The sequence below is a fragment of the Urocitellus parryii genome, chromosome 4 (assembly GCF_045843805.1).
Source record: "Urocitellus parryii isolate mUroPar1 chromosome 4, mUroPar1.hap1, whole genome shotgun sequence".
In the NCBI taxonomy this organism is placed as follows: Eukaryota; Metazoa; Chordata; class Mammalia; order Rodentia; family Sciuridae; genus Urocitellus; species Urocitellus parryii.
Genome location: NC_135534.1, coordinates 208721672 through 208734913, shown reverse-complemented (window position 1 = coordinate 208734913; position 13242 = coordinate 208721672). Strand labels below are relative to the sequence as shown.

General features: G+C 59.2%; 2 protein-coding genes across 4 annotated transcripts in view; one reads left to right on the top strand and one right to left on the bottom strand.

The window, feature by feature from the left end:
* The window catches only part of Brd3 (bromodomain containing 3), a 30319-nt gene extending 21489 nt beyond the window's left edge, over positions 1-8830 (top strand). For all 3 annotated transcript variants that reach the window (XM_026395423.2, XM_026395421.2, XM_026395422.2), the window contains exons 9-12: positions 766-998; positions 3701-3993; positions 4933-5058; positions 5933-8830. In XM_026395423.2, coding sequence (XP_026251208.2) covers positions 766-998; positions 3701-3993; positions 4933-5058; positions 5933-6048 — 768 coding nt within the window. In that variant the 3' untranslated portion in view covers positions 6049-8830. The remainder of the gene's footprint in view (positions 1-765; positions 999-3700; positions 3994-4932; positions 5059-5932) is intronic.
* A 1460-nt stretch (positions 8831-10290) lies between these two features.
* On the bottom strand, positions 10291-12106 carry Brd3os (BRD3 opposite strand). The gene has a single exon (XM_026395451.2). It carries the CDS (start codon positions 11448-11450, stop codon positions 11196-11198), a length of 255 nt encoding a protein of 84 aa, XP_026251236.1. The 5' UTR covers positions 11451-12106; the 3' UTR covers positions 10291-11195.
* Between the last annotated feature and the right edge of the window lie 1136 nt (positions 12107-13242).

Sequence of the window (13242 nt, the reverse complement as noted above, 5' to 3'; positions counted from 1 at the left end):
GGGGCATCGCGTCAGAGGGAACACTGGCTGTGAGCACAGGGCTGCTCCCCAGAACTGGGCTGGACATTTGATTGGGCATGAAGAGAGGCCATGGGACAGGCCATCTGCTCACCTGCAGGGCGTGGACCTGGTGCCCCTCTTCCCTGGCTTAGAGGAGGCTGCTGACATGAGGGTGCAGCTCCCAGCTCTGCGGGCTGCAGGGTGGCTACAGGGAATGTAAGCTGCAGGCCCTGGATCTCGCCCCTCCTGCATGCCTCCTGCACCAGTGGTCTTGCTCAGGCACTTACACCTCCAGCATCATTCTCACCTGAAGGCAGTAATAGTCTTTGGGTGTGCTAGCACACACCAGTGATCCCAGCCACTCGGGAGCCCGAGGCAGGAGGACAGCAAGTTCCAGGGCAGCCTGGGAAACTCAGACCCTGCCTTAAAATAAAGAATAGCAAGGTGGGCTTGGGTGTCGCCCAGTGGCAGAGCACCCTGGGGTTCGATCCCTAGTACCACACTCACCCACACAAAATGAAAACAGGTAGCAATAACACCAGCTGCTATTGCTGAGGACTCTTGCATCCCGCCTGCTCTGGGCAATGGTGCCCCATGCCCTGTAGGTGAAGAAATGGCCTCAGAGGGGTAGTGACTGCCAGCAGCCTCCTGGAGCCAGGAAGAGGGTCCGAACAGCTTCCTGCCCTGCCTGGCTATCCCCGCTGCACAGCCAGCCTGTGCCCAGGGCCTGCAGAGAGCCCTACTCAGCCGCCCACTCTCTTCTAGCTGAAGGCCGTGCATGAGCAGCTGGCCGCCCTCTCTCAGGCCCCCGTGAACAAACCAAAGAAGAAAAAGGAGAAGAAGGAAAAGGAGAAAAAGAAGAAGGACAAGGACAGGGAGAAGGAGAAGCACAAGGCCAAGCCTGAGGAGGAGAAGAAGGCCAAAGGCATCCCGCCGGCCAAGCAGGCTCCGCAGAAGAAGGCCCCGGCCAAGAAGGCCAGCAGCACCACGGCTGGCAGGTGAGCCCTGCAGCCCAGGGGGCGGGGGCGGGGGCTTGGGCTCGGCTGCCTGGGAATGCACGCAGGGCTCCTGGACACGCAGCTCCCGGCTGCGTCTACCTCCACCTGTCAAGAACCTGGGCTAGGGGTCTTTTCTGGGAGTCTTGTGTTCTCGGATTCTGGCCCACCCAGTAGGGCAGGGGTCAGTGTGATGGGTGGTGCCTCAGCACCCAGCCTTCTGATGAGCTCTTGCCATGGCCGCCCTGAGGAGCTACAGGATGCGCGTCCTGTGGCGGGGGGTGGGGGGTGGGCAACCCCTGCTGGGCAGCACCTGGAGGCCAGCAGGTGTGTTCCTTTGGGAGTGAGGGCAGAATTGTCCTGCTGAGGAAGCTGAGAAGGGGGTTGGGCCGAGAGCAAGGACTGAAGTGGCCAGACCCTGGCACCTCACTGGAGCTGGTTGTGGGTGAGGGCAGCAGCTGGTGTAGCAGTTGCCAGGTGTTGGGAGTCCGAGTGACAGGCCTTGGTGTGGATGCAGGGCTGTGGATCCCGGGGTCAGGCTTTGGTGGCTGGGGGGAGATGGAGCTGGTGAGTGGGAGAGTGTGGGGTATGCTTTCCTGTCTCCAACTTCCCCTCCTGCCGCAGTCTGGCTGGGCACAAATCACTGAGCTGCCACAAAGCACTTGTATGTTCAAACAGGAAACTTTCTTGCCTGAACTCCAACAGCACTCCACGCACACTCCCCGGGAACTCTCCCGAACGCCACCCACGCGGCCCCTCTCCCGCACACCACACCAACTGGAACTCCCTCCACCGGAACTTCACCCACCAACACAAACTCCCCAGGAATTCCCCAGGAGAACTCCAAAGTAGCGGGCTCCAGAGTCGGTCAGCAGGGGTCTATGTACAATTGAATCAATCCAGCATCATCTTAATGGCTCGCCTCTCACCATTACTTCTGGCAAAATGCCAGGGGCCATTCCGACTCGGCTGTGGCTCTCAACACCCTCCCTCCCTCCCTCCTTCCCTTCCTCTCTTCAGGAGGGGGTTGCAGATTCTGGCTTTCTTTGCTTTCTGGGTTTGGTGCCAGTATTATGCCAGCTGCAAAAATGGTGACATACAAAAGCCAGGTGTGGTGCTGCACACCTAGAATCCCAGCACCTCCAGAGGCTGAGACGGGAGGATCCCAAGTTCATGGCCAGCCTTAGCAACTGAGTAAGGCCCTGTCTCAAAATTAAAAAAAAAAAAAAAAAAAAAAAAAAAAACGGTTGGGGATGTGGCTCAGTGGTTAAGTGCCTGTGGGTTACATCCCCAGTACCCAAGGAAAAAAGTGGATTGTAACACTCAGAGTGGTCAGGGACTACGAAAACGAGAGCAACCCCCTCTTCTCTTTTCTGGGGTAGATTTGTAGGATTGGTATAAATTCTTAAACGTTTGGTAGAATTCACCAGCAAAACCCATCTGGACCTAAAGGTTTTGATTGTTGAAAAGTCTGTGAGCACAAATTCACGTGTTTTCATGATCTGGGATATGAATCGTGTGAGCTCACTAGGCCCATGTGTGTCTTCCCATGTTCCCTTTGGGACGTGTCTGCATGTAGGCTGTGTGTCATGTTCCCCTGGCACCTGCAGACCAGGCGTGATGCGCCTCTCCGTCCCTGTGTTGGAGTCTGCATGGACACTGTGGGTGTCACTACTCGTGCCGAGGTTCCTTCAGCTTTTCTCCTGCCCTCACCTCTGGCCTTTGCTCTTGCTCTGCCTTTTAGACTTGGTCCCTCTCCTTGCAAGCTCTTAGGACACGGTCACAGAGTGCTCCCCTGGGCCTTGCTGATGGGCGCTCCTGGCAGTCTGACCTCGCATGAGCGCTGTCCGCTTGGCTGCAGGCTACAGAAGGACTCCAGTTGCATCATTCGGTCAAAGACGTCGTCTTTGACCACTGGGTCATTTGGAGTTGGGTCTTCTAACTTCTGAACGTTCTGGGATTTTTCCTGCTGTGATTGGGTTCTTGTTTAAGTCCATTAGGTCCCGGGACCTGCTCTGTGACTCCGACACTTTTTGAGTTTGCTAGGGTTTATTTCACATGGCATTTCTCTGAGGGCAGATGTCCTCCTAGGGTGGGTGGTCTCCGAGCTCCAGGCGGGCACAGTGTGCCCATCTGGGTGGCTGGTGGCTGGCTCCCATGTCACTCCTGGCCTGGGGGAACTGTGCAAGTCTGATGTCGTGTGGGGCCAGCCTCCCTTGTTGCCCAGCTTGGCTTCACATCTTGAGGCCTGGCTCCTGGACACCCCTCGGTCAGCAGACCCCTGGTCACGACCCTTTCCCTGAGGCTCTCCCTCATTCTGAAGCCCACTTCTGAGGCAGGTGTGGCCGTGGGCTTCGTCGGAGCCTGCTCCTGTGGCACACGGGACAGGCCTGCTCTTGTCCTCCTCCCCGCTGCAGGCCGTGCCTGGGCCATGCGTGGTCCTGCAGTTGATGGCAGGTCTGGATGCCCCCAACCCTCTTGTCCCCCTCCCTGCCTTCTTTTGGATGGTTGGGCCGTGGACACCTGCTTTGGGTGTTGGTTGAAAGTGCTGTGGGGTGCTGAGGGGAGCGGGCTGTAGGCCAGGCCAGCTGTCTTGACTCTGACCGAGACCCTGAAGCAGGGTCTGCCCAGCAGCTCTGCCCCCAGGCGTCATCCAGCCTGTGGTGGCTGGGACTGGAGGCCATGCTCTCTGTCTTGTGCCTTAGACAGCTGAAGAAGGGCAGCAAGCAGGCGTCTGCGTCCTACGACTCTGAAGAGGAGGAGGAGGGCCTGCCCATGAGCTACGATGAGAAGCGCCAGCTCAGCCTGGACATCAACCGGCTGCCGGGGGAGAAGCTGGGCCGCGTGGTGCACATCATCCAGTCGCGGGAGCCCTCCCTCAGGGACTCCAACCCTGACGAGATCGAGATCGACTTCGAGACTCTGAAACCCACCACCTTAAGGGAACTGGAGAGATATGTCAAGTCTTGCTTACAGAAGAAGCAGAGAAAGCCCTTCTGTAAGTCACCTGGAGGGTCACAGCCCCTTCCCTCTTCCCTCCTCTGTCCTCACGGCCCCCCACGCTGTGCCCTGAGAGCATCTGGCAGGGGCTGAGCCTCTGCAGCCCTCTTGCCTTGCTCTGAGGCCTCAGCCTTGCCTAGGGAAGGCAGAATCCCAGGTGGCCCGCCACCACTCACTCAGCGTCTGGCTGGGGTCGTCACACACCTTCCCGAGGCTCTCTTTGGGGCTGTGTAGCAGCTGCAGGGGCGGATTTCCCTCCTTGGACTGGGGCCCAGTGTCCACAGGGTGGACTCCAGCCCTCCCCCCAGACACCCCTAGAAAGTCAGTGATTTTACTGGGTCTGCAGGTGCTGGAGTCAGGTTGGGGACAGACCTTAGTGGTCCCACAGTAGCCCTACAGGCTGTGCAGGGTGGCAGCTCACGTGACCTGCGTGCAGTTGCACAGGCAGCCTCCTTCCCTTGGATGGCCTGTCCGTGTGGCCTGTGTGGCCACAGCACATTAGACCAGGTAAGTCACCTGTCCACTTGGAGGCAGTGACATGTCAGGTATGGAGCCCAGACTTCAGAACACAATAGCCTTGCCGCACAGGCAGGGGATAGGCAGGTGTCGCCATGAGGGAGGGCTGCCTGGGGCTCCGCCTCAGGACTGCCCTGTCCTTCCCACGAGCGGGTGGCACGCCTCTTCTGTGCACCCAGTAGTGGGTGGGAAGGACCCATTCCCCTTCAGAATCCTTGAAAAAAAGCCTTAAAAACAAGGCTTTGCACATGGCGAGGGCTCAGGGTGTGGTTCCATGTCATCTGGTCCTTTCTGTGGCTCGGGGTCTGGGTGCAGCTTTGTGCAGGGGCTGCACTGGCCTGGGGTCAGGCAGTGGTGCACAGCAGGTGAGGGCTGGCTGCGGCCCCTGGGTGGCTCTCAGTGCTCATCTGTCCCTGCACAGCAACAAGCGGGAAGAAGCAGGCGGCCAAGTCGAAGGAGGAGCTGGCCCAGGAGAAGAAGAAGGAGCTGGAGAAGCGGCTGCAGGACGTCAGTGGGCAGCTAAACAGCAAGAAGCCCACCAAGAAAGGTACCCACGGGGTGGCCCCGTGCCCTCTGTCTGGAGGGCAGTGGTCACCAGGGGTGCGAGCGTGCAGTTGGGTTCGCCAGTGAGCTCTGCTCTGACATGGGGCACTCAGCCCCTGAAGCCTCAGCTTGTCCTTGTGGCCTGTGTGGCCCCAGCCCAGGCCACGGGAGGTTCCACGTGTGAGGTATACTTACAAGCCCCACGTTCCCAGAGGCAGAGGCAGATGGCCCTGCTGGCAGGGAGAGCCTGGAGTCTGTTGGGCAGCCTCCCAGCCTCTCTGCAGCCAGCTTCCTGACCACCACAGCTAGGCACCCGCCCTCCACGGGGCTGTCCCAGCCGGGCCCTCTGCTTGGTGCACACCCAAGACTTGTGGCTAGGCGAGCGGGTATTTGAGTCCTTGCCTCCCTTTTCTGGGGCCTTGAAGAAAGAGCAACTGTCTTTTTCCCTGAACACCCCAGGAGCAGGCCGCTGAGACACACCTGGGGGATGGTATGGGCTGGGGGCTGATGGCAGGAGCCCAGTCCCTGGCTAGTCTGGCCTGCTTGGACGCCCATCGAGAGCCACAGCCTGGCAGAGGCCCCTCTGCCTCGTGTTGGGACAGCCAGTGCCCCTGCCAGCACTGTGGAAGGCAGCAAGGGTGCTCCAGGAGGGCCTGCACCGCTGTCCCTCAGCTGGTGGCTGTGCCCTCCCCAGGCAGTGCCAGCTCCCCTTAGCAGACTGCATTTGTCCCCTCTGGAGCGAGCTGAAGTGGTCTCACTGCCCTCGTGAATTCATCTCAATGGGTGTTTATTGACTGCTAGGCCAAGAAGGGGGTGAACTGTGACACAACGTGGTGTGCAGTGCCTGTCCCCAGCTCCCCGCCCTGTGTCTCCTGCAGAGAAATCCGGCTCCGCGCCCTCTGGGGGACCATCGCGGCTCAGCAGCAGCAGCTCCTCGGAGTCGGGCAGCAGCAGCTCCAGCGGGTCCAGCTCCGACAGCAGCGACTCCGAGTGACGGGACTGGAAGCAGCAGGCGGAGGATGCCCACAGCGAGCCCTGCGGTGCCCGTGGTTAATACACTGCTTTGTTCCATGGTGTGCAGGTCTTCTTTGATTCAGTGTTATGGTATCTTCCAGTTCTGCTCCAGTAGGTCAGAGGTCCTCCCTGTGCGTGCATCGGACTCCGAGAAGGTGTGGCCCCGCTAGTCTTTTCTTCGTAACTCGGTTCAGTTGCTTGGAGATGACGGCCTCAGATGCTAACCTGACAGCGACCCCTGGACCCCTGCGAGGCAGGATCTGAAGGACCTTGAAGAGTCCCTGTTCCCAGCCCAACCTGGGCTGTCCTTGGAGGGAGACTGACGTGGGTACTGAATTGAAAGCTTTGCCAGCGTGTGGTATCTTTGCCATTGGGGCTCCAGCCCTCGGGCCACTGCGGTCACCCCTGCCGGGGCCAAGGACAGGTGTGCCTGCCAGTGAGGCCCCGCTGAGCCTAGTGAGGCGCTGTGCAGCGAGTGTGCCGTGGGGCGGGTGTGCGGGCGGGCGTCTGGTCTCCGGCCACAGCGGCAGCAGCAGGAGCTTCTGGGACGGAACACAGCTACTGCATGTGCGGCGTCCGGGTTTCCAACACTGAAACTTTTACCTCAACTTAAAAAAAAAAAAAAAAAAAAAATTTAAAAAGAGACTTTTTTGTAAGGTTCAGCGGTTTTCTATAAAAGTCCAGCCCGTGTGTCCCCATCTGGTCAGTGCTGCCCTGGCTGCTGCCGCACACTCTGGAACCACTTCCCTAGTTTATGTATATATAAATACTTTATTTATTAACATCATTGGTCATTTTTTTAAAAAAAAAAAAGAAAAAAGAAAAGAAAAACAAAACCGTGAAAGAAGTGCATTAGGAGAAGTCACAGAGACGCTGGTCTCCGGGCCCTGGCCTCTGGGCCCCGGTCTCCCCGCCTGCCGGGCTGGTGCTCATCCGTCTGTGTGCTCCTCCTGAGTCCGGTGGCTTTTTTGGTTCTTCTCGTGGGTTACTTTGTTTCTGCTTTTGTTTTTGTAACATTGGAGACTTACTAAGGGGGACACCTCTCAGCTACAGCACACTTAGGTATTTACGTTGGTTCAGTTCTCTCATATTCACTTACGGTCTCTTTAAGACTTAAAATCAACTTAGGGAACCCCAGTTCTATAACATAAGCTTTGTAATCTGAGAGAAAAGAAATGTATAGTAAATCAAAGGCTCGATTTTTAACTTTCTATTGTAAAAAGTAATAATATACAGAGTTTAACGGAAGGTTCTGTTTGGTTCTGTTTTTTTGGAGGCTGCCGTCTGGCCCAGCCGAGCTCTGCCCAGCCGAGCTCTGCGTACCGTGGCCTTGGCTGGCCTGCCCCCTGCTCACCCAAGCCTCCAGGGGCCTGGCCGGTCTGCCCAGGCATGGAGGCCACCCTGGGGTCCACACAGTGCTGCCTGCTGGAGAAACGCCTGCCCTAGGTATCCTCACAGACCCCCAGATGAGGGCCCCAGGGGCTGCTTGGTCTGGTGGCCCGTGGTCCCCACAGGCACGCCTGGGTGAATATAGGACTGGTCGTGGGCATTCCTGGGCAGGTGACGTTTGAGTCCCTGGCCCTCCGCGGGTGTGGGAGTGCCCGGTGGGCTGCCGGCAATTCTGCCACTTGGCTTGTTAAACTTTTAAGTCAATTTTGTTTATAGTAAAAATATAAATGGATTTTAAAGTTCCATTTTTAAAAGTTACCCTTGTTTTTCAAAGGTATTTTCTAAATAGATCTTTAATAGAATATTTAAACTGTGATTTTAAGGAATTAACACGAGATCGACAGGTCTTCGCACAGGATCTGAGTGGTGAAGTTCCAGGAGTGCACTCTTGGGTGAGGCACAGGCCCCGGCCAGGGTCCCTGGGGGAGCTGCAGATAGTGAGGTGTCGCCCGTGGGAGCTGGCCCGGGAGAAGCAGCTGGAGTCGGTGCAGTGGCCCACTGTCCACCATGCTTGACGCAACCGCCACCCGCTCTTCTCGCAGGGTCCCTGGCTTAGCGGCTCCCGGGCTGTGGCCTCATTGAGCGCACAGCTCTTGGTGCTGTAACTTCAGGCCTTCTGTCCAGACTCAACACTGTTTCTCTTCAGTTTTGGAGGGTCAGCGACTCCCTTGAGACCCTTGGTGTGAGCTGTGGGCGCCTGGCGCCCCACTCACCTATGTGGGGAGAACTGCAGTGGCTCCATTAGATTGTCCCTTGCGGAGAGCTGTAGGGCAGCTCTCGGCAGGCTTCCCTGGGAAGGGCGCAGGAAGGGCAGGAGGAGCCTTGGAGGCCAGGCCAGGCCTGGGTGGCCCCGGGCCCAGGCCCTCCTGCTGGCCCGCCCCAGGCTTGCTCACAGACCGAGATGTGCGTTTTCTTGTTCCTTTGGTTTTGTTCTTTTCAGTGTCCCGCCTTTTACTGTCACTGGGAAAAGCAATGCCGCCTCAAGGCTGTCACACCCACTGTGTACCGCTGTTCCCTGATGACACTAACACTTACAGGACATTTTCCTTTTTATATCTAAAATGTTACTTTTCTGTATGATGTGCATGCAAGTTTACCGTAACTTTTCTTAACTTTTTAGTGCCGTTTCTAGTATATTCCTGTAAATGTCAGTTACTGAAAAAGAGTCCGGTGTAAGTAGTTTAGCTTGTTTATTGCAATGCTGGCCTCAACACCACAGAATAAAAATGGTAGAGAGTACTCTGATGTTTCTGGTAATCATGGACCCTTCTCCTGGGGCATTTGTTTTGTTTTCATAATAAAAAGAAGAAGAAAAAGGCCAACTGTGTGCTGTCCTGTGCTTTCTGCGGCGGCTCCCTGACTCAGGCTGCATGGTGAAGCTCTTGGCAGAGGCACCCAGAGCATCCCACAGCTCCCGCCCTCCCCCTGGCCGAGGCACTGGGGTTTGGGGTGCCGCCTGGCCTCCCTGAGAGCTCCACCCTCCTTCCTAGTACCGTCTTCTGGGACAGGCTGCTGTGTGTGAGGGGGAGAACCTGGGACCTCGAGTGTGCCAGGCTCCCGTCTCCTGCGCCCCTGTCCCCACCCCAGGCCGCCTTCAGAGATGCGGGCACTCCCCCTGCTGGGCCTCCCCTAGCACTTGCCCCTCACCATTGCCTGTGGTGCAGGCATCCAGCCCTCTTTCTGGGTCCAGCAGGCCAGGCATGATCGGAGTGCACCAAGAACAGGTCTGGACAAAGTCCCAACACTGCTCAAGATGGCCATGGAGAGTGGTCCCAGATCTTCCTGGAGAGGAGGTACTCAAGTGACTGGCCCCAGCAGGGAGCATGTCCACCCCGACCCCAGCTGAGTCAGGCTGATTGTCACTCCTACTGACACTGATCCTTCACATTCAGACCAGCCTTCTCCAGCGTAGCACTGGCCTGTCCACCTCAGGCAGATGGCACCTTCCTGCAGCCTAAGCAGCTTAGCACCAGCTGTCCTATGTATGGGTGGAGGCCTGTTTGTCACCTGCATCCGCTGACCCCTCCAGAGACTGGCCCAGTGAGTCTTATCCTCCCTGTGCTGATGTATCCTCAGACCCCAACCCATTTAAGTGTTGTCCCATGCTGACCTGACCTTGACCTGTCCTTAGGTTAGTCATAGATGCAGTGAGCAGGTGGCATTCAGGTATTGCAGATAAGTGTGGGCTTGTTTTCTTCCCAAGCAGGGATTACACAAAAGAACTGAAAACCCGTTGACAGAAACTACCTAGTAGACTTGGCACAGTTCCCAAGTGCCAGGTCCCCTTGATAGGTGAGCCTTTGCTAAGTCTTCCTCTAGCAGATGGATAGTCCACCAGCCCTGAGCATCCCCTGTGGGACTGTGGCACTTCAGGAAGTCTCACTTTAAGCCTGGTTTGAGGCAGCCAGCAGGCCAGGGGCCTAGCAGAAAGGCCCAGGCTGCAGCTGACCTGTGGTGTTGGCCAGCGCACCAGCACGCTGCAGGGGGCCAGCGCAGCAAGCACGCTGTGCTCAGGACAGGCTGCGTGCAATGGGGACGAGCTGGGCGCTACCGCTGGCCACCTGCTAGGTGTCACAGGCAGAAACAGGTCCCGTCTGAACAGCTGAGTGGAGGGAATGCATGGGCGGAGGACGCCCTCAAAGTAGGAGCATGGAGACGTGCACCCCGCTGCGACAGCGATGCTCTCTGGGGCACTAGGGCTTTAGCAGTCCTCAGGTAGCACCAAGAAACCAAAAGCCAAGTAAGATCAAGAACACATTAAAAAATGAGAGGGAAGGAGAATCCTAAAGGATGTTTATTTAGATGAGAGACTCCACGGACAAAGCACACCTGACATTCTGCACCGCCATGGGGATGGTCAAGACAGCAGGGGGCAAGTTCTTTCAAAATGACTTGAGGAAACTGCCCACAGAGGTGGGCACTGTTGCCCGTGTGCAGAGATGACAAGTCAAATGTCGGGCAGCTGCAGCTCAGAGTACAAAGACCAAAATACTCCACCCAGGGAGGGACCTGCCTTTCTCAACCACGGGACTATGTTTGAAAGCACTGTAGGCAACTCCTGTGGAGCTTAAAATTTGGGAGTTTCCTTAAGGGGTTCAGGATGTACTTGCCTGTGGGCCAGTGAGGATTGTGCTGGACTATGGCTACTGAGCTGCCACTTCTGCTGGGCTGGCCACTGGCCACTACATGCACGCTGATGGATCTCACCTGTTCTTCACCAAGCAGAAGTTACTACTCAAACAACCTGTAAGACCTTGAGGGCTGAGGACATAGCTCCGTGGCAGAGCACCTGCTTATCACATGAGGCCTGGTTCCATCCCAGCAAAGCAAACCAGCAAATGAAACCTTGAAGGGGGGTTGCAAGGTGGGAGCCACTCTTGTTGGTCTTGTCTGGAAACAGAAACACAGCGACCAGCAGTGCCCAGGCCCTCCATTCCCTGCAGCGCCTGGTGCAGCGGCATGTCATAATGTTGGGCTACAAAGGTCCCCAGCAATCTCTGGGTACCAGTTGCACTGATCTGTGCTAAAGGGCTCGGAGCTGGGCTTCTTGGGTTCTTACACAGGAGCTCAATCTTCGTGGTCTTTAAGATCTCCAACAAGAAATGAACAGGACCACGGAACAGATTAGTCTCCTTTTCCTCAAGGCTTGGCACTTGAGTGCAGCTTTCCACACTGGAATTACATAATTATGCAAAACTTGGATTGTCCTGTGTCTCGGGAGACCTCAAGCTTGTTTCTGTCTCTGACTAAAATGGCCTCGTTTCCATACTGTGAGTACCACATGCTTCGGCTCCTGCTCAGGTATGTCCCAGGTGGCACAAATTCCAGCTTCTGCTGCTGCTGTTGCCAGATGAGCAAGGAAGTGTCCCTGTACCTTAGGCGGGCGTAGCCTTCCGACAGGGCCTTCTCTGCCAGCGGGACTCGGCCGCTCATCCCAGCGAGGGCTCCTGCACGGGCCGCCCTCGCGTGCGGAGGGCTGCGGGCTGCTCCACTCTGGACTAATGAACAACTCTCACAGCAGCCAGGTTTGAGGATGCCTTGTCCAACGCACTGGGGGAGGTTAGGGGTTCGGACTGTTTGCAGGACACATCCTTAGCAGGGCGGCGAGGCGAAGAAAGAAGATGTGCCTCTGGGAGCTGGTGAGCCACCTGCAGCGCCATTCGGGATGGCCCACGGGTCACGGCTGCCGGGCACGGTGGTGTGCCCACACGGACAGGCCTAGGCACCACTCTGGGGCCTGTCGAGCGTCGTGCCTCCGCGCCACGGCCTGGACAGCTGGGCGGGAGACACCTCCAGGCCCGGGCACAAGCACGCGGTGCAGCCAGACCCGCGGGGAGAGGCGGCGTGTGCAGGCCGCGCACTGACCAGTCCTCCCGGCCCGGGATGAGCCGCCGCGCGCCCATACGCTGGAGTTCGGGCCCCGCGCCGCGCCGCTCCCCGCGCGGCCAGGCTAGAGGCCAGAGGCTGTGGGCGCCGCCCGCCCGAGGCCGCAGGGGCAGGCTCCACGGCCGCGCATCGGGGCCGCCCTGGCCGGGGGCCGAACCCGCGGGCCACGCTCCGCACCGCCTCGCGCTTCCCGGAGGTGCGGCGGCCGAGCCCGGGTCGCGGGGCTGGGCGGGCGGCCGGGCGGGACCCCCACGCCGCCCGGCAGGCGCGCGCCCGGCTGGCCCCCCACGCCTCGACGCCTCGCCTGCGCTCGGACAGCGGCCGGGGGCGGGGCCGCGACCGCGTCGCCACGGCAACGCGCAGGCACGGCGAGCCGAGCGCCGAGGGCGAGCAGGCGCGCACGAGCTCGGACCATCGATCCCTCCACGGGGCCGGGACCAGCCAGGAGACCGCGCGTGCGCCTCTGGGTGTGGAGGAGGGGGCCGGGCTAGAGGAGGGACTGGGGAGGACGGCTGGACAGGGAGCAGGAGGAGCCGGGGAGGAGCCCGAGAGGAGCCGGGGAGGAGCCCGAGAGGACCCAGGGACGAGGAGGGGACGGACAGGAGGGAGAAGGACTTGGGTCGGATGCGGGGGAGGAGAAACCAGGCAAGGGGAGGAGCCGGGGAGGAGCAGCGGACCGGGAGGAGAAGCCAGAGGAGGAGCAGCTGGGGAGGGGAGGAGGAGCTGGGGAAGGAGGAGGAGCTGGGGAAGGAGGAGCAGCTGGGGAGGGGAGGAGGAGCCGGGGAAGGAGGAGTAATGGAGGAGAAAGAAGAGGAGCTGGGGAGAACCGCAGACTGGGGGCGGGGGGAAGGCAGAGGAGGAGCGGCTGGGGAGGGGAGGAGGAGCGGCTGGGGAGGGGAGGAGGAGCGGCTGGGGAGGGGAGGAGGAGCTGGGGAGGGAAGGAGGAGCGGCTGGGGAGGGGAGGAGGAGCGGCTGGGGAGGGGAGGAGGAGCTGGGGAGGGGAGGAGGAGCGGCTGGGGAGGGGAGGAGGAGCTGGGGAGGGGAGGAGGAGCGGCTGGGGAGCGGAGGAGGAGCGGCTGGGGAGGGGAGGAGGAGCGGCTGGGGAGGGGAGGAGGAGCTGGGGAGGGGAGGAGGAGCGGCTGGGGAGGGGAGGAGGAGCTGGGGAGGGGAGGAGGAGCGGCTGGGGAGGGGAGGAGGAGCGGCTGGGGAGGGGAGGAGGAGCTGGGGAGCGGAGGAGGAGCGGCTGGGGAGCGGAGGAGGAGCGGCTGGGGAGGGGAGGAGGAGCGGCTGGGGAGGGGAGGAGGAGCTGGGGAGGGGAGGAGGAGCGGCTGGGGAGGGG